The sequence below is a fragment of the Lepidothrix coronata genome, unplaced genomic scaffold (genome assembly GCF_001604755.1).
Source record: "Lepidothrix coronata isolate B3197 unplaced genomic scaffold, Lepidothrix_coronata-1.0 Scaffold115, whole genome shotgun sequence".
Taxonomy (NCBI): Eukaryota; Metazoa; Chordata; class Aves; order Passeriformes; family Pipridae; genus Lepidothrix; species Lepidothrix coronata.
The window spans coordinates 2,113,844-2,139,074 of record NW_016690295.1 but is presented as its reverse complement, the minus strand read 5'-3'; the positions used below and the strand labels follow the sequence as shown (position 1 = coordinate 2,139,074).

The 25,231-nt window shown below is 39.6% G+C and overlaps 1 protein-coding gene across 3 annotated transcripts in view; it reads left to right on the top strand.

Annotated features, from left to right (window-relative positions):
• Positions 1 to 15,712, top strand: part of SYT9 (synaptotagmin 9) — a 66,566-nt gene extending 50,854 nt beyond the window's left edge. Inside the window, exons 4-8 of one of the 3 annotated variants that reach the window (XM_017825034.1) lie at positions 10,842 to 10,962; positions 12,019 to 12,190; positions 12,840 to 12,969; positions 13,551 to 13,707; positions 14,746 to 15,712. In XM_017825034.1, the coding sequence (XP_017680523.1) occupies positions 10,842 to 10,962; positions 12,019 to 12,190; positions 12,840 to 12,969; positions 13,551 to 13,658 (531 nt within the window). In that variant the 3' untranslated portion in view covers positions 13,659 to 13,707; positions 14,746 to 15,712. Of the gene's footprint in view, positions 1 to 10,841; positions 10,963 to 12,018; positions 12,191 to 12,839; positions 12,970 to 13,550; positions 13,708 to 14,745 lie in introns of those variants that run through there. The other 2 variants (XM_017825035.1, XM_017825037.1) reach the window with 2 other exon arrangements.
• The last annotated feature ends 9,519 nt before the right edge of the window (positions 15,713 to 25,231 follow it).

The window sequence follows — 25,231 nt, the reverse complement described above, 5'->3', positions numbered from 1 at the left end:
ATAACAGACAGCTGCTTTGCACAACACAAAATTCCTGCACTGAGAATGACATTCAGTGCCAAGGGAAGGTGAGGAACTGTTAATAAGGCCCAAAAAACTCTAGTATTGTGTCATTTCAGCACCGTGTCTAATTAGCTTTTTTTGTAAAGAATAGCCACTCTGCAGGACTTTAATTAAGACTGTGTCAGCAGGGCACAAGGGCCGGCTGCTCCCTGAGGGCTGGGACGTCAGGAACGGTGTCAGGAACAGCACGGGATCCTGGAGCTGCTGGGCATGACCTGGCCAGCCAGGTCCCGTCCCACCACTCCAGCCAGTGAGTGGGGCAGACTGGGCCCTGGGGGGCAGCCCCTGGCATCAGCCAGCTCCCTAGGGATGGGCCAAGCTCCCTGAGTCAGGCTGAAACGGGGAGCCGAGCCAGGGGCAGGTGCAGGGGAAGCCCTGGTAGGCAATCAGGGCCAGTTAGGGCTGTTAGTGCCCTCAGGGCCCTGACATACTGATTGCTCTCAGTCCCTGTACATGAACAGATAATTGAATGGGGTTGGAAGACGTATCTTTTCATATTTTAGTGGAGCTCTAAGTTCACGTGCAGCCCTCCTAACTCAAGGTAGAGTGAAAGGCCAATCCATTAATTTGCATACAGATTCAGTTTAAATTGACATTTTCATTTTAACACACTAGGGGAAAAAAAATTAACAGGCAAGACATTTTGGATTAAAATATTTTGATTAGTAGACTTTAAGAACCAGCTTCCTCCCTTGCAATTTCTCTTGGATCTATTTGAAATTTTCATTATTAGTGGTATATGGAGATAATTAAACATATCTTTCAACTTATGTCAGAATGGAAGCAAGAGGTAACTGGCAAATGGTAGAAATAGTTTTATGCATTAGAATAGATTTGCTGCTTCATTTTCTTCAAGCTCACGTTTGCCTAGAGATAGCAAACACTTAACATGTAATTTAGCCTCCCTTTCTTACAGTAAGCTAGCATTTAGCCTTGAAACCATGAGGGTTTATTTTCTCATCTTTTTCCATCTGTGTGATGTTCACCAAGAGTTTTCTTTGAAGTCAGCAAGGTTGGCCCACCCAGATTAGATTGCACTGTAGGCTACCGCACACTACAACACCATTAACCTCTGGTTTCCTTGGGGTTTTTTAAATCTCAGTATTTCACAAAAAAATGAAGGTCTAGTCAAAATCAATTACATCTTGTGGAAAAATTATTGGGTTTGACATGACAGATACTGATGGACATTCATTAAAAGCTTTGGTCCTCACTTTAGGCAACTACCACCCAATTTTACAGATCGCACTGTTACATTGGCTTGTGACACTGCCCTCTCTGAGGCATCCCCTGTCTGCCTGACCTACGTGTCCTTCCACTTTTACCACCTTCACTTAACATCAAAACACTTATGTTTCCCAGCAGAAGCTCCCTCTTCATTTCCTTTTGAGAAAACAGTTGCCCTCCAAACATCTATTCCTATACAGGGCAATTCACATTTTATTGCCCTTCCCAAGTTTGTCAGCATTTCTGAAGCAGCACTGCCTTCCCTGCAGAGGGAAAGGTTTAAGTCAGCTCTGTGCTAATGTGCTCTTCCTTAAAGCTTTAGCATTCAGAAATCATCCCACCCTCACGAGGCTTCCCTTTCAACAGATTTTGGAAGCATAATACCAAAGGTGGCAACTTGTAAACTCTGACAAGGTAGAATACATTGGAAGAAAAGGACAAACAAATCTGTCTACAGCACCTTGCTTGTGAACTCATGTCTTGCAGGTTATGACATTTTCATTTTTACTTATCAGATCATGAAGATCAGTTATTTTCTCTGGCTTTCAGGTGTTTCCTATCCTCCACACACACACACACACACACACATAAACACACATGCAACTCCTGCCTCCCAGTATCAACCAAAATTATACAAAGCAGCCTGCAATGACTGGGAAAGAAGAGCCAGGGCAGACTTCTTTATACTATTAAGTCTATACTAAACTTCATATTTTCTACAAAATAGAACAAGTCATAGAAGAATTGAAAAAAAAGCAGTAACAACTCAAGAAACTAAAATTTCAGAGGAACGATTTAATTTGCAAGGAGAAACTTAAACTTCAGTTAACTTTTGTCTTTGAACTTCAATGCCATCTAGAAAACCTTCAGAGCCAACTCTGTCCTCACTCTTTCCTCTTCTTAATAACTGATGAGGGAGTTAAAAATTACTTATATTAACTTTCTACAGAAGTTTCACTTTCAGAGTGCCTCATTTCTGTTTTTCCTGTGAAATCAATTTCTGACATGGCCACACACAAACAGAAGTACTCCAGCTTTTCCAATCATGTCTCTAGTAATTTTCATTAGCTCAATTCAGACTATCTCCCCAGTTCATCAATTTAGTTTGGAACAAATTAAGACATTATTTCTATCTCAATAGCTATGGGATAATTCATTAGATTCACTCTTAGGCCCAGGCAGCAAACCACTATAGTTGTGAATTGAAGATCAGTGAAAAGTATTCAAAGCCAGTAAAATCTATAGGATTTAAGCATATGTTTAAAAATAAGTTCAGGGATGAAGTTTATCTTTACTGAATATAGGATTTTTTTAAAGGATCTTAATACAGAATAATTTATCAATAAAGTCTTAAATGACCCAGTAAGAACAATTATATTCTGTAAATGCACTCAGATAACTGAGGATGGTATGCAGCTAACCCATTAGAAAGGCAGTTTCAGTTAATCACTCCATCCTATTTATAGAATAGAAATTATGACAGTGGAGATGTTGGGTCTTCAGAGAGATAACTACGTTGACTGCCTACAGGAGCAGGCCTCTGTCTTTGACTTACTAAGCAAGAGAAAGTTATGTGTGTGTTCTTCTCAAAGACACTAACTGGGTTTGTTCTGAAGTGCACATGGAGTGAAAGGCTCGTCCTTTGGCTCCAGCTACCCACATTCTAAGGTATCTTGAATGACTGGCACAACACAAAGCTGTGTCTGGAGGATGCTTCTTATGTGGCCTGCAGTGACCTGCCTTACAGAAAAGTAGTCGTGACGCAAGGATAATGGAAACAGGAGAGGAAAAAAAAACCAGCACACAGACACCAAAAATTCATCTCAAAAGATCTTCAGGCTCTGAAGTGGAGACAGAGGATATACTATCTGCTGGATGCTTTACTTTGGATACTGTCTTTACAGAGAAGTTGCCGAGATGCTCGGCAAAACTATAAGTAAGTTAAAATAAGAAAATAAACTCCCTGAGCTGTTCTCTGCGGCCCAGGCTGCAGGAAAGCTTCTTATTTCTTCAGTCCCTATGAAGTGCAGCACAAAGTGATTGCATTCAGAACTGTTCTGTGGGGAGAGATGTCTGTCTGACTATGAAGTGCTCCAAGTACCATCTTGGCATCACTAATATAAAGCCTAATAAAATAAAATAAAATCAATCTACGTACTTTGTTAAGCAACAAAGTTAAGTTGAACTTAGTTGTCAGAGGGTCTTGTTGGTTTCTTTTTTTAATTAGAACACACACCACTTTCAGTTGTCTGGCTGGCTTAAGGGCTTTGTCTCCCCCTTTGCAAGGGTTATTTGCTTAGATTCTTTAGCTGATCGTATCTTTCACTGTATTAGTCACTCAAAAATCTCTCAGGTCCAGCATTTTTATCAATGTGTGCTAAGTAGCAAATGCTGTGCCACAGACAAGCCCATGGAGAGAGCACTAGGGATTCCAAGGTACACTTTCTGATCCTGCCTTTTTATGCATCCCATCAGACTAGTTTCTACATGTCTTACAGTTGTACAGGCACAAAAGCTGATAGCCCATCTGTGACTTGACATGAAAATTACCCAAAGCAGTATAAAATCCAGTGAAATACAAGCAAACACGTCAGCTTTCTCATATGCCTTCACTGTAGTGAAACCAAGCTTCAGCATTGTTAGTGTTCTTTCCCAGTAAGTGAAATCAGACTCATTTTTTTTTGCACATCTAGCTCTATTTGTTTTCATTTTTTGAGAAAACCGTGAAGAAAAGAAATAGAGACAATGAAATGCAAAAAAAAATGAAATCACAGCGAGAAAATGATGCAATTTTCAAATTAACCTAAAACATGAAATATAGCCTGACATTGATTTATTGAAAGAATAATTGTAAAAGATAAGCCATTCCCATTTTCCACACACTTTACTTAATCATATTTCTGTAGATATAGATTGTTTGAGGCATTAATAAATACCTACTTTACCAGAGTTCATTTCTTTGATTTAAGATGTCATGAAAATAGAATTTTCCAGTCATATCTTTTCTATTTGTCTTAAAATGTGTGATGAGAAAGCAAGTGGCTCTCTTCTAGTCTCATGCAAATTCAATTAAAATCAAACATTTTGAAAGAGTTTGTATATATTTCTTGTAGATATAACTCAAAATAACTCTATGATGAAATAATAAGAAATGTAAAGCTAACATAATGAATTCTTTATGTTAGATACTTTAGATTTACTGTCATTCCCAAACAGATTAGTGTCTCAAATTTTTTGAGTATGGGATTTGCATAGTATTTGTGTCCTGGACATGTACCTCAACTGAATTAATATCTTATCACTCAAATCTTATTTCATGCATCTCAATGCAGATGAACAATTTAATTAATGTATATCCCAAAAGGTAGATAGCACTACTTAAAGCATTTTTAATTCAGTTAGACTTAACACATATACCTTGTATATTTAAATCATCCTTGATTTAGCTGAGTGGACTTCCTCTAAAATAAATCCTTGCAAAATTCAAATCCCCACATTATCAATTATTAGAATGATGTACAGTAAAATTTATCTTGCACTATAGCAGTATAATTCCATTAATTCCAGGAAAGATTTGGAAATAACTAGGAAGATTTTTTTTTGTTTAAAATATAACTAATTCTCCTCAGCTACGAGGGGAGGAAAAAAGAGAGACTTTAATTAAATAGCGGTAATCTATCCTTTCTGTGCTTCAGAACCTTAAATGATATATCTCATTTCATGAAACTTCTGCTGTTTTTCTAGTTTCCAGTGTCCTTTGCAGAGACATGTATAACTGCTAAAGGAGGTAGTCTGCAAAGCTACCATTGCCTGAGCTGTGCAGCTCTGACGGAGCAGTGGGAATTTATCAAGTCTCTGAAATCACTAGTGCCTTGAAAACCTCTTTCAGCAGTAATTTTAAAGGAAATAAGCAGGGGCATCACTGCCTGTAAGTGCTCCCATTAATGGCAAGTTGGTGAGATGCATAAAAATACATGCAAGCACCTCACAATCCATAATTAGTTTTGCAACATACCCGAAAAGTGAAAAAGTAGTGTCTGTCTTTTTATAGCTGGAGAACTGAGGAACCTGGTATAATTGAGACATATGCTTTAATTAGAGTGGCACAGGCCCTGCGTGGTGACAGGCCTATCACAGCTTCTCTGCTCCAGAAATACAAAACTCAAGTTGGCAAAAATTGGGCACGAACCTTAAGAATGCCTAACTCAAAGACAGCATGTCTTCTTCCAGACCGGCGGCAGAAGCAGACGTTATAACCTATAATCTGTCTTGTTTTCTTCCATCCCTTGCTGCCTGTTTTGCATGATTTTGCATACTCATTCTCTGCTATTTTTATAGATAAATACTCAAATGAATTTAGGAGAAGGGAGAGGAGAAATCTGATCCCAAATGTCATCCCCATTTGTCAAAAACTCCTGAACTACCAGGTTATTTACAGGTTTCACTGAGAAGGTTTGATCCAGCCTGAGCTGCTTGATGCAGCCTCCCAGGTATCAAAGGTGAGGCCATTTAGGGGCCCATGTTCACTGTCCTCTTTAAGGTTACACTTCTCCCTGTTTAATATGCTGAGTTATACTCACTAAGCAACAGCATGGAGCTGCTGACACAGTACTAGGGAGTGATTTATCCTGCAGGCTATTCGCCAACAAAATTTAATAATTTTAAGTTCTATAAATACCATGTGATTCTAGACTAAAAACCTATTAATATTACTATTAGAATTCAACATTTTTAAAGGTATATTTATTTTGTGTTAATTTTACAGGAGGAAAACCAGAAATGTTTTCTTGGAAAAGTAGGAACATTAAACCTTTCAGTAGAAGCCACTGAAAATTATTCAAATAATATGATTTTTATAATGTTATCAATTATTTCCACCAGAAAATGGAGCAAGGAGGAAGGATAATGTGAGGGGGGCTATGTCTCCATCCTCCTAACAGGAATCAAAGAGTAAAATTTGCCTTGAGGTTTCAGTGTGGGATTCATTCTCTTTGCGGTTTTCAGGCAAACCTTGTGATTTACACCCCTGGTTTGAACTCTCCAGCTGGATTGAATACATATAACTCTCCTAGGTAACACTGGGACATTTTAAAGGAAGAAAACTTCATGCTCTTGCCCTTTTGAATAAAGGACTGCATGAACAGGACAAGGGCTCAGAGACAAATCTAGGTGGGATTATCAAAAACAGGCTGTGCAGCTTGTTGTAAGGCACAGCTAACAACATCAAGGCACTCAGCCATCACCTCAAGCCTGGGGCCAAAGCCTCGGGCACTGGAAAAGCAAAGCAGATGCCAGTCATGTTCTACCTTTTTTAAAACACAGGAATGAGCAGGTTATAGATTTATAGATTAAAAATAGAAGCAGTGTTTTCTTCCTCTTCTTTTATGTTTCGTGCTGAACAGGACCAAAAGAAAAATAATACACAGCATGTACATATACAGAAATTATACATGGAATTTAATTATCTTCTACTTATTTTCTTTTAAGTTATTAATGCCATTGCCCAGCCTTTTGGTCTGGTTATTTTGGGGCTGTCATGATTGCACCATAACATGCACAGTGTGGTATTAGCACCACACTGAATGAAGCAAGACACATATTTAGAATATACAACATGCATGACTCAATAACCTACCATATTATGAAATTTCTTTCTATGCAGAAATTTTAAAATGTCTCTGGCAGTGTAATACATTGCCACGTATTGTTAAGCATACATAGTAACACATAAGTGCTCAATTCAAACAGGAGCATAATCCTTGCAGAAGATCCTGCCCTCTATGCTTGTTAATTCTGTTCCTTGAAGCTGTTTCTTGCTAATACAGCACACCTTTAGTGACAATCCGTGGCTTAAGCCGTGTAGCTCAGTGATTTTAAACTTGTGATGATGTGCACTAATCCTCTCTGTGCTCTGTTGCATAGGCTTTGGTTCTGTTAAGAAACTGAATTTATAGTAAAGACTGGTGTTTGCTGGATGGAAGGGTCAGCGATGCTGTGACATCGCCGGTCCCCAGTCAGAGCACGTTGCCTGTTCCACTGCAGTTATTCAGACAGGTGCACACACACACGAGCAAGTTCTGTGGTGCAGTCACAGATTGTGGCACTCTCTGAAGAACATTCCCTCATTAAACCTTTCTAACTGAACCTTAAGGCCCCAGCAGCAAAGTTTACAATGTTTGGAACAGCTGAAAATGTTGCCCTTTGATTACAGAAACAGGGGTAAGCAGGGAGGAATAGCCAGGGCATGGGGAAAGGTTCTATTAGAAAATCTGTCTTACCAAAATTAAAGAAACGTTCACAAGTAGCCAGTACGATGGAGTAGTCATTCTCTACAAGTCAAAATGAAAGTGTGAGTAGGCAGGGCTTCTTTTTCAGACTTGGAGAAGGATTTGCATGCCAAAAAGTGTGTCTCTTTCCTGCTGCTGCCTGCAAGCTTCCCTTCAGTCCCATTCCCAGACTGCCCAGGTTAAATTACTGCAGGTATTGGCTTATGAACAGACAATCTCACGGTCATCTGTGACCTATTGCTACAACACCTCTAACTTCAGGAACTGGAAAAGGGTGAAGAAATCACAGACTCTGTTTCCAGTATAACAATGCTTTTCCCATATAATACCCAATGCAATTTTTCAAAAAGCATTAATGAAGTATTATTGTCATTGCAGCATTTGCTAAAAACACATCACAGTGCAGGTGACAATTATTTTTCACACGTGGACCAGTATATTATGGCATAATTCCTGACACTGCATTCAACATATGGGATCCATTCTTTCCTAACCAGTTCATTTATGCAGAAGGTTAACATATTTTAACTCTTCTTTCTGGTAACCAGGGACAAGACTGAGGAAATGGTATGAACCTGTGTCAGGGGAGGTTTAGGTTGGATATCAGCAAAAGGTTCTTCACCCAGAGGATTGCTGGGCACTGGAACAGGCTCTCCAGGTCACAGCACCAAGCCTGACAGAGTTCAAGAAGTGTTTGGACAACATTTTCAGGCACATGTGTGATTTTTGGGGTGTCCTACACAAGGCCAGGAGTTGGAATTGATGATCCTTGTGAGTTCCTTCCAACTCAGGCTATTCTGTGATACTATGATATTTCTTGGCATTTATATATGAAACAATTGTGTAGTAATACATTTGCTTATGAACTTCTTGATAAGAATTGATAACAAGTTTTTAAAATGTTCATTCAGGATGACCAAGTCTGGAATGGAAACTCTTGTATTTGGTAGTAACAGTAAAGCATTTACAGTCCTCACAGAATGAATTCCTAGTCACCATGTGGAGCACTGGAGTTGAATACAGAGTGAGGCTGCTGTGGCTGACAATATTGAGGAATGCCAAAATACACAGTTATAGCAACAGCTGCCTGATGGGCTTCTTTATGGTCAGGGAAAACCTGAGTGATTCAGCAATGCTGTCTTCTTCTGAAGGCTAGTGACCAATTCATTGAAAATAACCGCTCTATAAAAAACTTGCCAGACTGACAAATTCCCAAAAGGTGGCTTCAGTCAATCATTTCTCTAAATGGCTTATGAAATCCTGCTCCCCTCAGAGCTGCAGCACGAGTGGATTCCACAGCCACAAATCTCAGCGCCCCAGAGCTGGTGAAGTACACTCACATGCTGGAAATTGCTCTTCCTCACAATGGGAAGGATAAGTGAAAACTTTGCTTCCTGTTCCCCAGGTTATAGGTATCGAGCTGCAGCTGATCACTGGGAAATTCCTCCTGCATTGTTAAGTGCAGATGTCAGCCAAGAGAAATTCCTCCCGGATGTGCTGACATTGCTTCAGCCTGTAATAATTCTTACAGCATCACCTTCTCAAACAGCACTTTGATCCTCTCACAAAGTGAGTCAGTGACACAGTTTGTTGCAGCAGGTCTGTTACCAAGTGTGCACCATCAAGAGACACTGAACTGGGTGACTCATCTGAGCTACCTCGATATTGCCACAGCCTTTATTAGCTTTACAGCTACCATGAAACACTGAACTTTAGAACGGAAAAGATGATAAGTGATGAAGTCAACTCAGAGTTAAAAGCTGGTTATTCCTGACAAAAGGCTCATAATATCAGCCTTTTCCTTCTTTGGCAGCATCTCTCTTAAATAACAGCACAAGGAAAGGACCTACTTTTGAATGAATTTACATGTCTGGGGTTTTTTCCTCGAATGAGCTGAGAGCTAAAGCGAAGATGCCTCTCTTGAGCAAGGGATTGGATCAAGCAACACCTAAAATTCCCTTCTGACACAACGTTTTTCTATGACTCTGACAACAACATTTTCTGTCCGGCTTATCTCCCCTAGTAACTCATGAAACTATGTAATATAACGGCTCAGGCTCTGGGCACTGATCTGTACAGAAGCCAGAGACAGCTCAGAGACAAACCTGTGTTAGGGGCTGTTTTGAGAGCTGTTTTCACTCGCTTTCTATATCATCCACCACCCTTCATTTTTTTGGTTGCTGACACAGAAGGAGCCAAACTGGGAAAGGAGAGGAGCTATGGCTCAAAGCTAAGTGGGCAAGATACACATACTCCACAACAGCTATATTTCCCTCCCTGTAAAATCTGGAATGTAGCTTTGAATTTGCTGGATATTATAATTCTTTGAAGTCAAGAATGAAATATTAGGTTACAGGAGACAGGTCTATGAAAGTATGAATTCATTGCTCGGTCAAAACAATGCAAATCAAATCACAGAAGTAATTTAATACAATCCTTTATTCACTATATTTTTCATAAAAGACTTCAATTTCCCTTTTTAAAAAACAACCAACCAACCAACCAATCAAAAAAAACAAAAAACCAAACAAAAACAAACAAAAAAAAGACCAACAAAAAACAACCAAGAAAGCAATGCTTTGTAACTGCAGATAGGGTTTGCACACTTGCTACTGCCTTTCTGAAACCTGTTAATGCCATTAACAGAGGAAAGGGTTCTAAATCAGGTTGTAAATCAGGTTGAAACAGGTTGATAAGGGAGCTTGTCTGCTTCAGGCACAGGAAGTAATGCCCTTACTCCACTGCTGGCAGAGACCGTCCCATTGCCATAGACACTTCAGACCTATCACACCTGAGTTTATGCAAACTTGAGAGTTGCATAAGACTTTGCCCTGTGCAACCTGTGGTTTTTTTCTGTGAAACTCTCTGTGGGTATCCTCCTGCAGACCAGAAGGAAAGGCACAGACATCTGTGGCTGCTAATCAATGGTACAAAACAAATCACTACAAAATATAAAACAGGACAGAGATTTTTCCGGTGCCTTATAGTATCTCATCACTTAAATGAGTGTCAGCTCCAAGGACTGAGTGCTAGAAACTAAAACCTCATTTACCCTTGAGAACTTTGGTGGTCCAGCAACAAACGTAGCGACTCAAACCTTGTATGCAGATGGATGTCTGTTTTTTCAGATGTGTTTCAGAATGAGAATTCAGCTTTTGCCTGCTAAAATGTAGATCCCCAAAGGTATACTTTTATCTCTAGCTCCCGTTGTGGGTAGGAAAATTCTTATTATTGCTTCATATTATCTCTCTTTTCTTGGAACAGGATAACGTGGATCTTGGTGACCTTATGTTTTCCCTCTGCTACCTTCCAACAGCTGGTAGACTAACTATTACAATAATAAAGGCAAGAAATTTAAAAGCAATGGATATCACAGGAGCATCAGGTATGAATTAATTTAATGTTCAGTATGGATTTCTGTCTCATTTCCCTCCTGAGAGACAAAGAATTCAACCCCTTCAAATCCCAGAATGATTTTTCAGAAGAGGGTTCTTATATTGTGAGCTCTTGAGTTACTCGAGAACAGAAGTTTGTGAGAAATAAATAATATATTTTAGATTACTCAGTTGCAACCGACAATTTAAAGTACTTTACTCTTAAGTAGACAGTTATTGTTTCTAAAGCCACTGTGATTCAGAGTAGCATGAGTTGGCCAAAATGCATTCCTAATACTGGGAATTTGAGCAGCAGAGTATTATGATTATGGCACAGAGGCAGACTGACCCTCTCTGCCAGTCTCCAGGAGCCACTGAACCAATGCTGCTTTTGTTGGCATATGGACAAAGAAGTGACTATCCCAGAGTCCTTTCAGCAACCTTTTCAAAATTTGATAATGAAAATTATAAACTAATTTAAGTAAAAATTCATAAATTACTTTTAAATACTAGCAGGGAGTTGTGGAGCTCCCAGAAAGGACCTGCAAATAAATAAATTTTTTTTTTTTTTTTACTATATTCAGGAGTTTAAACATGATTATAATTCTCCTGAGAAATATAAGCTGCTAATTGTTACATTTTGAATTATATTTAACCATACATCAGTAAATCCCGTTGTGAAAAACATTGTCATCTTCTGTCTGTGCTACAAATCTAACAAGTAATTAGGCTGCTATAAATAGGCTGATACACAGGCTGTTGTGTAAAATAGTCATGTATAACATGGTTCAGTGGATATTTTAATACCCTCCGAGAAGTTTGTGCACAACAAGGGGCTTCTTGAACCTAAATTGTTCATTATAAGCAGTCAACCAGGTAAAGCTTTCAAAGCTCCACTGCGTCCCAGGCACTCCACAGTAAGAAAGAAGCTCAAATTCCAGTCAGGTCCAGAAGATGAATTCTGCAAGCAGGTATGGGCAATACAAGAAGTCTGCTCCCTTCACTTGCCGTTACGTTTGCTTAAAAGCGTCAAAAGAAAATCAACATTTTTCTTATGATTCACACAGATCCCTACGTGAAGGTTTCTTTAATGTGTGAAGGAAGGCGACTAAAGAAAAGAAAAACTTCCACCAAGAGGAATACCCTCAATCCCGTTTACAATGAAGCCATAGTCTTTGACGTCCCTCCAGAAAACATTGACCAAATTAACTTGTCGATAGCTGTTATGGATTATGACCGGTGAGATACCTGTAGCTGTAACACGACATCAACTACTGGCTTATAAAATCTTGCACGGCAGATTTGCATCCAGAAAGAAAGTTATTAATTTTGTCCCTATAAGTGGAGAATTAATTTCATGTTGATATTGGTAGAAGATTCGAATTTTTTGTTTCGCCGGGCAGAATTTCCTTTCTACAGTTCAAAATATAGATTTGCATTTATAGCTGACATAACTAAGCTGCATATATGTCTGCCAGAACTGAAATAATTGAGCATATAATCAGACACTCTGCACGCTGATGTTCTGTTTGTGTGCATTTATTCAAACTCCTCACACACAGACCTCCAGTTATAAAATTGTGGCTTAGAGTTTACTTTTATTTGCAGCTAATTACAGAAGAGAGGCAAAGAACCTTTTATATTCTCCATGCAAAAATAAGAAACAAATGCACATAGGCACAGTGGGTGCTATAAAAGGGGGAAATATTAAATCGTTCTGATTAGTGGGAAATGCATAGAGCAAACCTACGTATTTTGTAGTACATGATATTTTTCAGGAGAGAATTAATTCTAAAAATCCATTATTAATGTTTCTGATTAAATATGCAAATGGTATGGTTCTAAAGGTAAAATTTTAAGAAAAAAATATTATGAAACATTTTCACAGTGTAGGTCACAATGAGGTCATTGGAGTATGTCAAGTAGGCAACGATGCAGAAAGTCTAGGTCGTGACCACTGGAACGAAATGCTCTCATATCCTCGGAAACCCATTGCTCACTGGCATCCTCTTGTAGAGGTAAGACTTTTATTTCCTACTTCTCCATTACAATTATTCTGAATATTCCTCCATATGGCATTAGAGGTTGGATAAAATTTTACGAACAAACCCAAGATCTACATGCATGAAGTAAATCCTAGAAAAGGGCTTGGAAACACCGATATTAAAAGTCAGACATAAAATGAAAGTTAAGTCTGCTCCTTTCAATTTTAGGGAGACAGAAAGTAATTAATGTCTACAAGATATATGTATGAGAACACCAAACATTATACACTCAATTAAGGGTTTGGTTTTGTGTTTTAAATACGATCTTGGGTAACTCTCAGTTGATAATTGACAAAAAGAAATGGACCTTGTTTACAGAACAATCAAGACCTATTTTTTTTTATATATATAACAACCTAATTTACTTCTTTTCTTGTAACAATATATCATCCATGGCACTAGCACATCTCAAAGGATGCCTAACTGCACTGAAAAAAATATGTTTAAGTGTCTCTGGAGATCTGAGGCGCTGATAAGAAGCGACACAATCAGAAAAGCTTTTCAAGGTTCCTATGGTTTTTTTTGTTTTGTTTTGTTTTGTTTTTTGTCTTTAGGGCCCTATTCAGCAGGAATGTTATGCAGGTCTTCTGCGCTTGGATGGCTGCCGAAGAGGCTTCCTCACCCTTTTAACCTATTCAGCAGAAATTTGGCATTCCTGTTGAACTCTTTCTTAGCCATATCCTCAGGGGCTATTCCACAGAGTCCAGTGGGGTAAAGACGTCCTTTTAATCCCTCTGTCTAATCCTCTCCCCAATACAGGGAACACTAATCCTGATTCATGAGACACAAAAATTCATCAGAGATCTAACTAAATTGCTTCCTAAGAGTTACCATGACTTACTTCCATTGTTGTTCTCACTGCCTAAAGTCAGGCAGTAATCCCAGTCAAAAGAAACTATCGTGTTTATGAACAGCCACAGTGTTATCCCCAATGCTGAAGGACAGGAAAGACCATAGTATCCATATCAAGCCAAGAATGGTGCTGTAAGCACCTCATACGTGGAGGCAGCCTCTCTGAGTGTACTTTATGCATCAGAGTGAGGCTGTGTTACCAGAGGTGCAGCTGAAGATTTACCTGCCTGGTTGTGAGTGCTGACCCCAGGCGGTTCCATAAATAATTTTCAGGCAGTAGGAAGATGCTACAAACTGGGAAGAATGCCACAGCCCTGCCCTGTGTCCATAAGCAATTGCATTTACCGGTGCCTGGGGACCACGGCGGCACAGTTTCAGCAGAGTCGCAGTGGGAAGGCACCGTCCCTTTGCACAGCACGGGGGCTGCCAACGTGCAACTGTCTGTGAAAGAAGATGGAGCAAAGTGGGGAAGCTCTGCCCGTGTGTTTGTGCCCTCAGTGACAAGCTAGATGTGAGCTGAAGTGCCATGTCTGAAATGCCGACCTGGGCATTTGGGAGCTGGGTTTGGAAAACACCTCACCAAGCTTCCAGCTGTAGCCAAGCATTGATAGGAATGGCTTGAAACAGCACACAAGGAGTAGTTACGCAGTGGTTCCTGCCCAGAATAGGAGAAGTGTCTCTTATCAAAAGTTCTGTACATCATTATATCCAACGTGTCTTCCCTCTCTGATAAATTTCATTGCAGCCAGAGCCCACAATTAGGTTTTGACAGTTCTTCCCTTTTTACAGGCATCCTGTTCTTTTCATACATGCCTGGCTAACTTCTTTAGATTTCATTACTGTGGATTGCTTTTCGTGTCACTGAGCTAAACAGAGACATATTTTTTTCCTTCCCAGGAATCAAGTGGGGGAGGGTGTCCAGCGCATCCAGGCTGTGCAGAGAAATATATACACAGCATATCATTTTGGTTCCTGAATCAGGATTAGACTCAGCGAGAGCTTCTGGAACCTCTGTGGCCACAGCCATAGGACCCTGAATATTTGCTGAATAGGACCCTCAGTCTTCTACTGTGTGAAGAGCTATTGGTTTCAAGTAGCGTAATGTTATCCACTTGTAGCATTAATTCTCCAGCTGACACTATTGCTACTGATAGATTATTTGTATGGTTGTAAGCATTACCCAAATTCAAGTCATCATTTCTGTTCATCAGAATAACCCAGGTTTTACAAGCAAAATAGCAATGGAAACCAACAAGTATGGGAAGCAGCAACAAACGTAGTCCTTGTATTTGCAAAAAAGGTGCAGCATTGTGAATGGATAGCTTTCTAAATAATTTTTTTCAAGAATGGTTGTCATCAGACATTTATTTGTTGATGACAAGTTGCGTCCTCAGTCTCAGTTGGTGCCTCCTTTCACCTACATGAAAACAAATTAATATGGTTGCTTGAAGAAATCCTTCAAATCTGAAAAACTGTAAAAAAAGTTCTGCTGGGTGTGAACAAGATGCATATGGTATTTGTAATGACAGTATGTTCTTTCAGAAAGAAGATAACCATCTGTATAACGTGGAGGTTGTTAGTCCTCAACCTTTGTAGATGATATTCCAGTCAATGTTTCTTAGTTGTGTCCACAACACTGCAAAATGTTGGAAGCATGTCACAGGCGGCAATGCTTGATCATACAAACAAGCACACACACGTGTGCCTGGGCACAAACACACCCTGTGTCATTTTAAAATGCTGTTCCAAATATATAGTGCCTGTGAAGACTTCCTTTACTATTTGTGGTAGAATTAGCAGGGCTATTTTACATGATGGTATATTGTAAATTCTGACAAATTCTGACCATTAAAAGAAAATAAATCAAAGCGCTGGACTCTTTCACGCAATAAAATCTATGCCCCAAACCAAGAGACCCTGGGATAATTTTTTGCCACTTATTTAGCCATGCCTGGAGTTCTCTCTTCCTCCAAATTTTTCTAGAGAGAATTTGATTCAAGTTTTTACATAAGATTTTCTGTTTAAAAAGTGCAAATGCAAAGTATGGGTATTTTATACGGTACAGTTGTCTGCTATTTACTTACAGATAGGGAGCCCTGGTCTTTAAATATAGTTCAGATAAGCTTATGTGCACACACATTGCTTCATGTCTTGTATGTGTTGAATGGTCACCAAGTGTTTTGGATTTGCAACTTTGCTGACACAGATATGCATGCATGGATTGAAGAAATATTTAAAATTCTTACCCCAAATCTGAAAAATTAGTTTTATAACCTATCAATGGGGATCTTTCAGAAAATAAGGATTGCTAGTGGGTAAAGCACAGCTTGGCACTTGCTGGAAATCTTGGATCTGTTGTATGTGCTGCAGCCATAAAGCAGAAGCCCTGTAAGTACAGTGGTTTTCAAAAATCTTGTGCCATGCTGTGCAGAATACCGTGGGCAAGGGTGCTTCTGGCAAACTGAACACTTCAAAACCTGCCCAAGCACAGTTTCAGATGAGTAACAATTGGGCATTTAAAAATAAAAAAAAAGAAAAACAGACACGAAGTTGCCACAGCAAAATTATTTCACTGCACTTTCAGCTGAAGCTTTGTATCAGCAGACCAGTGGTGCGATCCATTGTGCGTATCTGCTCCTGCATGATCCTCACCTCAGGCAAAGTCCTGCACTCTTTACCCAGGCTCATGTCCCAGGAGTCATTGTGGGGAGATGGGCATGAGCAAAGGAGGAAGAGCTCTTGCTTTGGGGTGGAGTTCTTTGATTTCCTGGACAAACCTTTATACATGCACCCCTGCCTGGAAGGCAGAGCCGGCAGCTTTGCCACTGCAACATTAGCAAAAGAGAGTTCTGTGAAAACACCAGCACAGCAGTGCAGGAGACTTTCTAGGATTTGTCCCTAGCAGTTCAGAGGGGCATCAAACAAAAAGTAGTATCATTATAGTTGCCAGTGGGTTGGGGTTCTTTTATTTTATTTTATTACCATACTCAGTTTATTTAATGCTCAAGGGTCTGGCATCAAAAGAATTATTTTGAATGCAGTTCTACCAAAAAACAAGAAAGAAATCTCTGTGACAGTGAGCATTTTAAGTGGAATCCAGCATACCTCAAAGGCTTAGGGATGAGGAAAACCCCCTAAATTTATTATATTCTCCTAATTTTTGCTGTCTCATGACTTGCAAAGTGTTACTCAGGCTGTGGCATTACTATGTGCTTTTTACAAATATCTGCCTTATCATAGTAGTGCATCTATGGAATGATAGCTATTTTCTATATTTGGATACTTCACTCTTCACCCTTATACTCCACTTAACCAATGATATTCCCTAGACCTGAAATATTTTCATGTTATGGTTCTGGTCTGCCAGTAGACTGCTGCTGTCTTTGGACTGTATTACAATAATACAACAGCCACTGGAAGAAATAGAGGATAGTTACACTGGAAACTCAGAGCAAACTATGGTCCCTATACTGTTCAGTCTTTCTTTTCTGAACTCTGATTCTCAGAGGTAAATTAGTAGTAGACTCACAAGAATTATTTCAAAGCTAAACCCCTCATTTGTTTTCTTATTTGCTGTGAATGCATAATTAGGCTGTATGAAATGTATCTTAACCTTGAAACAGAAGAGGAGATCCCTTAGAAGTGCATCTCAGTAGGATTTTAATCCCATTTCACTCATTTTAACAACGTGCTATTAAATTTTAGTTTTTAACTTCTAGTTTTCCATAACAAGCCACCATGTCAGATGTTGTTTTATGAAAAAGCAGCGAGTGGCAATGGAAAAGCCTTCCAAGTTACTGGCACTGAGGCCAAGTACAATGGACAGTTGTGTGATATTCCCATGAAAAGACTCTCCTAGCACAACTCTTCTGCAGTTGAGTGCTGAAATATTTCTTTGTCTGTTTCCACTGAAATCACAAGACATTAAAAGCATTCCTGCTCTCTTTAGTTTCACTTTTCCCTGTCAGTAATCCTGGCAGCGGTGGGGAGTACCAGAAAAGAAAGACAACCTGTAGTATAAAAGACCCAGTGCTCAAGCTGTTCTTACCAGCCATTGCACACCTCAGCTTTCTACGCCAGCAGATCCACAAAACACCAAAGCAGTACGTTTGAGAAACTTGTTTCTTAGAAGTCCAGTTTTACTAGTGGTGTGGAAAACTCCTGGTTCAGTCCAAAATGAAACAGCAAAGGGCAATGCAAAAGCATGAAAAAGAAGAGGTTATTTTAGTCCACCCTTTTTGGCTTGAGAGGGTGGTTGTTAGGGGGTTTTTGGTTTGTTTTGTTCTTTGGTTTGGCTTGGTTTCCTTTGTGTGTTTTTAAACAAGCACCCAAAGTCAGCAACATAAAGAGACATGTTTACATGCTTATCACCTGGCAACGTTCGAGCACGGTGGGGAAATATCTGCAGTCAAAAAAAAAAAGTTGCTGCAAACTCCCTTTCAGTTTAAAAGTAGCAAACGCTAAATGGGGACTGGGAAATTTAGTTGAAAAGTCTGGTTTAGCCAGGTAGAAATCGATCTGAAATTACTGTTGATGCATTTTGTTTGAACAGAAGTAAAAAAAATTAGATCAGGTGACTCCATCTGAAGTGTCATCAATTAAGTGCTTTTTTCCCTTTAGAACAGTGCATTGTAATATGATTACATCTCAGTATCAAGTGAGAAAACAATGGCTTTCTTATCTAGAAGAAAAAACCATGTAGAGGAAGTAATCCACAATACTGTAGAACTTAATAGAAGCCCCCTGTGCTGGGACAGACTTTGCAACAGCATCACCTTGGATCTTGTTGCAGTTAATGGCAAGCCTCTCTTGCAGCCATAATTCTGTCCTGAAGCGACAACCTTGCAGTAGGTGAACCCAGCTGTGCGAGGTGGGAGTTGTATTTTCGTGGCACTGCACATTCAAGGCTGAGTGGTTCCAAGAGTCATGTTTAGAGCTTAATTTCTAATAGAGTGGGTTGGGCAAGGAACTACAGCTGGAAGTTCTCCAGGGTCCTCCAGTTCTCTGAGAGGACCTCCATCTCCTTGAAGGTCCATAAGGCGCGCTAATCCGGACGGCAGTGGAGGGCACCACCCAGGAAAGGTTTCGTCTGCGCGCCGAAGGCAGCACACGTGGCACAGAGGGGAAGATGACCGGAGGACTTGTAAGCATCTGGGCTGTTCATTTGTTCCTTTGTTTTTTGTCTGGGGTTTTTAGTTCCTCCTTCTTTTGCTCAGACGTAGACATTGTAAAACTGGAATGTTTGACTCAGTTGCATGCTGGCCAGCTGTCATTTTTAATACCCATTGCAAAGGTGCGTGAAGAGAGGTGTGTTGTTTTGGTATACTTTTGGTTTTAATAACACATGAACATTGTACTATACTTTATTATTTCCTGTTCAATAAATAGTCCTGGTATCTCTATGTTTCATGTCTAATTTTGGAGAGTAGAGCCATACCTGTATCAAGGCTCTCTCAATTAGGTGGGCATTTTGTTCGTTTAGTAGAAATAATGCATGATTCCTTTCGCAGTGATGGTTTGAGGGACAAAAAAAAAAATCTTAATTTTGTAATACGTATTACAATCTTCTCAACACAAGTAAAAATGTACTGTGATTTATTTATATAAATCTAGTCTGAACAAATAAGTTTTGATCTTAATAAAAACTCTGTAAGAAATTGTGCAATTGTAATTTATTACTATTTTGTATTTAATATATTAAAGTTCAGTTCATTATTGAGAAAACCGACTGGAACACTTTGGAAATGTTTTTGCTCAGTCTTTCTCCATAGCTGTTGTGTTTTGATAAAATAAATGAGGCCAGAGAGACAAAGCTGTTAGCATGGCAGTTACTTTACAGCACTTGAACACAATTAGGGGGTTTGGATACTGAAAATTCCTCTTGTTTCATCCTATGTCCACAATCATCTTTACAGAAAGATTATTTGACATATCAAACATGAATCTCACATATGCTTAATATTAAGAAAAAAATCCAAGCAGCTACAGGAGTGCTTCTATCAAGTAACAGTGTGTTAAATTACCAAAATCACTATTTAGCATGGCACACTGGCAAAATTAGCAGTCCTCCTGTCAACTCGGGACATGTAGCTCTGGGATATTCCCAGAGGTCCCCTGGCAGAGCCCAGAAACAAATGGAAAAGAGCACAGATGAATCTGGTGTGATTACACAAACTGCACCTAGAAAGGCAACACTCTTGTCTCCTCTTTCCTTTTTGTCTTCTCTTTCCTTCTTGTCTTTTTTTTTTCACACCAACTGAAATTACACATCCATCAGCAAGGGTTCTACATGTGCCTGACTTCTAATTAAGTAAGAGTCTCTCTGTCTCTGTAGGGATAAGCTCATTCTTTCCTCATTTGGAAGATCTATCCTGCTTGCACATACCACAGTAATAAAGGGCCGCTGACATGTAACGTATGGCATAAAACAAGATTTCATGCAACTAAGAAAGAAATTAATTTAGTTCTTTTCTCTTCTTGGGATTATTTGATATCACAGGCACATGGTAAAAGAATGAGAACAGGCCTGTAGTTCTGAAATTGGTATTATCCTTAATAATGGTAACACCTTTAGGGCCTGAGTAGACTCCTGTTTTTCCTCATTCCATACAGGTACCTGTAAATGATGCTCCATGCTGGGGTAACAAGAGAGATTGAAGATTAACAAAGCACACAACTGTTGGCATTTTGTCCCTGACAATGAATGTAGTGCTAATTATGCCTCTCTGTCCCATAAGCCACTATAAAATACGCTCCAGAAGAGGAGGTGTATGAACTTCAAAATTGTTTTTAATGTCTTTCAAAAGTACTGGTTTGCGTGTCTCTATTTCTTTGTTAATAACCAAGCAAAAGCCTCTTCCCCTGTCAAAACAGGCCCACACATCTCTCCCTTTCAAGACATTTTTCCAGCAGAATCATCCTTTAAGTATTTATATGTAGCCTACAGACTTGAAAAAAGCTCCATTAAGACCGGGACAGGTGAAAGACTGATTGCAACAATCTGTTAATGACTGAAAGCGAGAAGCCAAAGGTTGAGAATCCTCACTGAAAAAGCCCGATCAATAGCAAATAAGACATCCCACGTAGCACTCAACCTAGAAGCCTAGTAATCCTGCCCAGCTAATCAGCTGTGAGACGAAAATAAAGGGAGATACCTTGTTAGTGACAAGCTTTACTAGCTGCTGACTGAGACTTTCCCAGGGGGAATGCCTAGTGAGGACATGCTACAAAGTCTAAAAAGTGCCTGGAGTGACAGGAGTGGGAGTGCAGAGTGATGTCCCTGAAGAGCTGAGGACATGGGCTGTTACAGTAAGAAATCAGTAACTCAGAAAAGAGCAGAGACACAGAACAGGGCTGACTAAAGACAGGATCACGTTGGCAAACTTTGTGACTCTGAAAGTAACCTTTCCAAGGAAAGAAATCATGTAGTGCTTTGTACCATGGACTAATTCCATTCACTTCTGACAATTTTGTCACTGATTGAGTCCTAACAGAGGTTTCTAATATAAGCAACACGTGTTTTTGTCTCCCTTTTTGATATTCTAATATTGCCATTTAAGCAGCATCAAACAATTCTCTGGGTATACTTAGGCATTTATCATTTCCATATTAATTAACCACACACTTCAGTCTGGTCCACCACACCATCCAAAAGGTCATGGCCTTTAACCACTTAATAACTTGCCAAATAGCATTCAGTGAATTTATGTTGCAATACAAGCACACATGGGAAAATCTGTAAATGTTCCATAACACAAGAAGTGCCTGAACAGTCTGGTTCAAAGAGCTTGACTAAATCTGCTTTAATATTAAAGAACCATTTAGATATGTCAGAAATGTCAGTAAGTTAACTAGTCTTAGATTCTTAGTCCAAAGGAAAAACTGTCAATAAAATCATATTTTTTATGGAAACCATTCTTAATAATAAATTCTATACTGAACCTTTATAAAGCTTTGTAATTTTAAGTTTAGCAGACAGCATTCTGTTTTGAGAATGTTTCTGTAATCATATCATTTATATCTTGGTAACTGGCACAAAAACATTTTTAAAACAATAGATTAATAGACTTGAGCTACATTGGATCTCCCAAAAATAGAATTTAAAGAAACATCTTTTAAAAATGCAACAGTTTCAGGCCTTTTGAACAACTTTTGCCTTTTTTTAAAAAATATAGTTTACTACATTAAAAAAAAATTACTAAATAACAGTTGATTAATAGTCACATATCTTAAAAAAATTCCGAACTCATCAATCAGTTCTTATATCTTAGTGTAACTCAGTTCCAAATATTTACTGTTCCAGTAAAAATACCTCTTCTGTCTGCCAGAAAACAACCTTTGATAGTGTTATTTCCTCCCTTCAAAACCTCAGCTCTCCAAACATGATGGCATTTTACTTTCAGTTCAAAGTTTTAATACAGACCATGTTTCAGGAAAAGGACATTAAGCACTCAAAAACTCTTTGCTAGGCCTGGCCCTGGTCCCCTCTCTTCAGTTGTCCTTGAGGAATCTCACCAGCTTCTAACTTGGGCAGACCATGCAGCAACACACATAATTGTGAAGTTCAAATAACCTTTTAAAATATATTCTGCTTAATTTGAATTCCATTACTGAACTCAAACAAAGAAAATTTTAAATCTAATGGAAAAGGAACTTGGGAGCTACAGGAACAGCAAACATCTGTGAGTCGACACCAATTAGAAATACAGGTACAAATTTGGTCAATTAATAAAATAAGGTTAGGCCATCATAAATGGTAAAAGAGTGCCTGAGTGAAACTATGCATCAGAGGTAGCAGAAACCTACTGTGCACCTGGAATGATGATTATAATCTGCTCAGTACCACACAGCTCCAGCAATGATAATTAGGAACAAACATTTTACTGCTATGGGTGGGTTTCTTTTTACTGGTAGCAGGAGTGAAAGGTTTTCTATCACATTTCCCCAAATTAATTAATTTCTTGCATCTTTATGCAGATGTTTGTAAATGTCCCCAGACTCCTCTTTCTACACTAAACTACTTGAAAAGTTAAAATGGATTGAACCGGGGGAATTCTCAGTATGACTCTGGAGCTGTATCTCCTCTCAGTGAAAAAGGACAGGAAGCTGCTTTCTCCTACTCTTATTTTAAAGCCACCTTAAATTAAAATTCATTGTTCCAAACACTGCCAAATAATAGGCTGAGCTCACTCAAAAACAATTCCTTCCTTTCATGGGGAGGATCTTTAAATTTGGGTGTGGGGCTCTGCTGAATTGTTTTTTCATTTCCTCCAATTTGCCTGGGAACTGGAGTGCCATTCTCCTCCACTCCCTTTTCTGCCCTCATCCTGCTAAGGCAAGACAGCACATTTGAGCTAAACCTTCAGAAGTTCTGCAGCTCTTCACACAAAATCTAAGATATTTTGGTTTGGAAATTCCTTTGCAAGTAGAAATAACATCTAAGTTGCATCTAGATATATGCCTGATAGATTTTCATTTTATTTGTCTCCTGGTTTTACTTTTCACTTCTGGTATCTGCCTTTTCTTCTCCTCCTTTTCTCAAAACCTTTCCCTCATCATCTTTCCCTCAGTGATTTTTACTAACAGATGGGTTCAACTGTTCCCATTCTTCATATATAAGAAAACTTTCCCAAATATGTTGGTTTCTCTTGTGATTTTCCCAGTGAGCCCAGGTCCAACAGGCAAGGGTGGTAATGAGCTGTTTCAACCTTCACTCACATTTCATCTGTTATTCACCTCACAGCAATAACATTTGCATTAGAAAAATCGTGTACTTTGTCTTCAGGTAGTAGACCAAAGGTGCAGGGACATAAGGGCTGCTGCAGAATGTCAGAACATGGTGGAATATGCTGCCAGATTGCAATTTAATGATTTAATAGTAATGGCCAGGCCTGAAACACTTTTGATGAATGCTGCAAAATCCAAAGTGGCAGCAAATCACAAAATCAATGGCTACTCATGTCTGCTCCTAAAGACATCAAACATCTGATGTCTTTAGGAGTTTGGATAAGCACCTTAATAAAATGTTTGAGGCCATAACACAGCCTGAGATGTCAGCATTCTGACACTTGTCCAAAATAATGTTCAGCAACAAAGAAAACAAATGGACAAGCAAGAGAACTGTGTTTACAACAGGAGTTACCATAGAATTCAGGGCAACAGACACAATACACTATCCAACTGTCCAAATAACAACAATTAATTGAAAAACACCTTCTGGAAGTTTTATATAAACCAAAGGCACAGCAAACTCTAATGTTACTGTCCTTAAGAGAAAGGACCTCTAAGGAAAGGAGATTTAGATTTATTGCTCTATATTAATTTCCTTTCCCCTTTGGCACCTTTTAGGAACTGTTTCAAAAAGGGTAATTACATGTGACAAAGCAAAAAAAAAAAATAAAATCATTATTTGTTTTGGTTGCCTGAGTCAAAACCGCATTTCAGGGTGTAGGACGAGTCAGCAGCACTTCAACGTGCAAGGAATGCAAAACATCCTCTGTTTAGTGCTAATGATTGCTCACTACTCACAGAAGTAAAATATCTCATGTTTCTCAGAGGCAGAGTATGACATTATCTTGTTCCAAAATTGCGTTATGTGTCTCATCCTGACTCTCCTAACATCCTGTTACAGGAATGGCTTTCACAGTTAACAAGCCTCAATTTTTATCAGCATATTTGGTTTGCCTGGCAAGGTGCTGGCAGTGGAGTGGCAACAGGAGTGGCTTTTGTGAAAAGCTGTGAGAAGGTTCCCCCATGTCCCACAGAGCCAGTGCCAGCTGGCTCCGGGATGGACCCACCACTGCCCAAGGCTGAGCCAATCAGAGATGGTAGCAATGCCTCTGGGATAATAGATTTAAGAAGGGGAACAAAAGTTATTGTGCAGAAGTAATCATATCCAGGGAAGAGAGGTGTGAGAATATGGGAGAGGACCAGCCCTGCAGACACCCAGGTCAGTGAGGAAGGAAGGGGAGGAGGTGCTCTAGGTACCAGAGCTGAGGTTCCCCTGCAGCCCGTGATGCAGCCCATGGGGAGGCAGCTGTGCCCCTGCAGACCATGGAGATCCCACGGGGAGCAGAGAACCATCTGCAGCCTGTGGAGGAGCCAATGCTGGAGCAGGTGGATGCCCAAGGGAGGCTGTGACCCCGTGGGAAGCCCACACTGGAGCAGGCTCATGGCAGGATTTGTGGAACTATGGGGATAAGAGCCCAGACTAGAGCAAGATTTGTGACCCCATGGGGGACCCGCACTAGAGCAGCTGGTTCCCGAAGGACAGCACCCATGGAAAGAGACTCATGCAGGAGGAGTTCATGAAGAACTGTAACCTGTGGGAAGGCTTCACATTGCAGAAGTTCATGGACTGTCTCCTGTGGAAGGATCACCATGC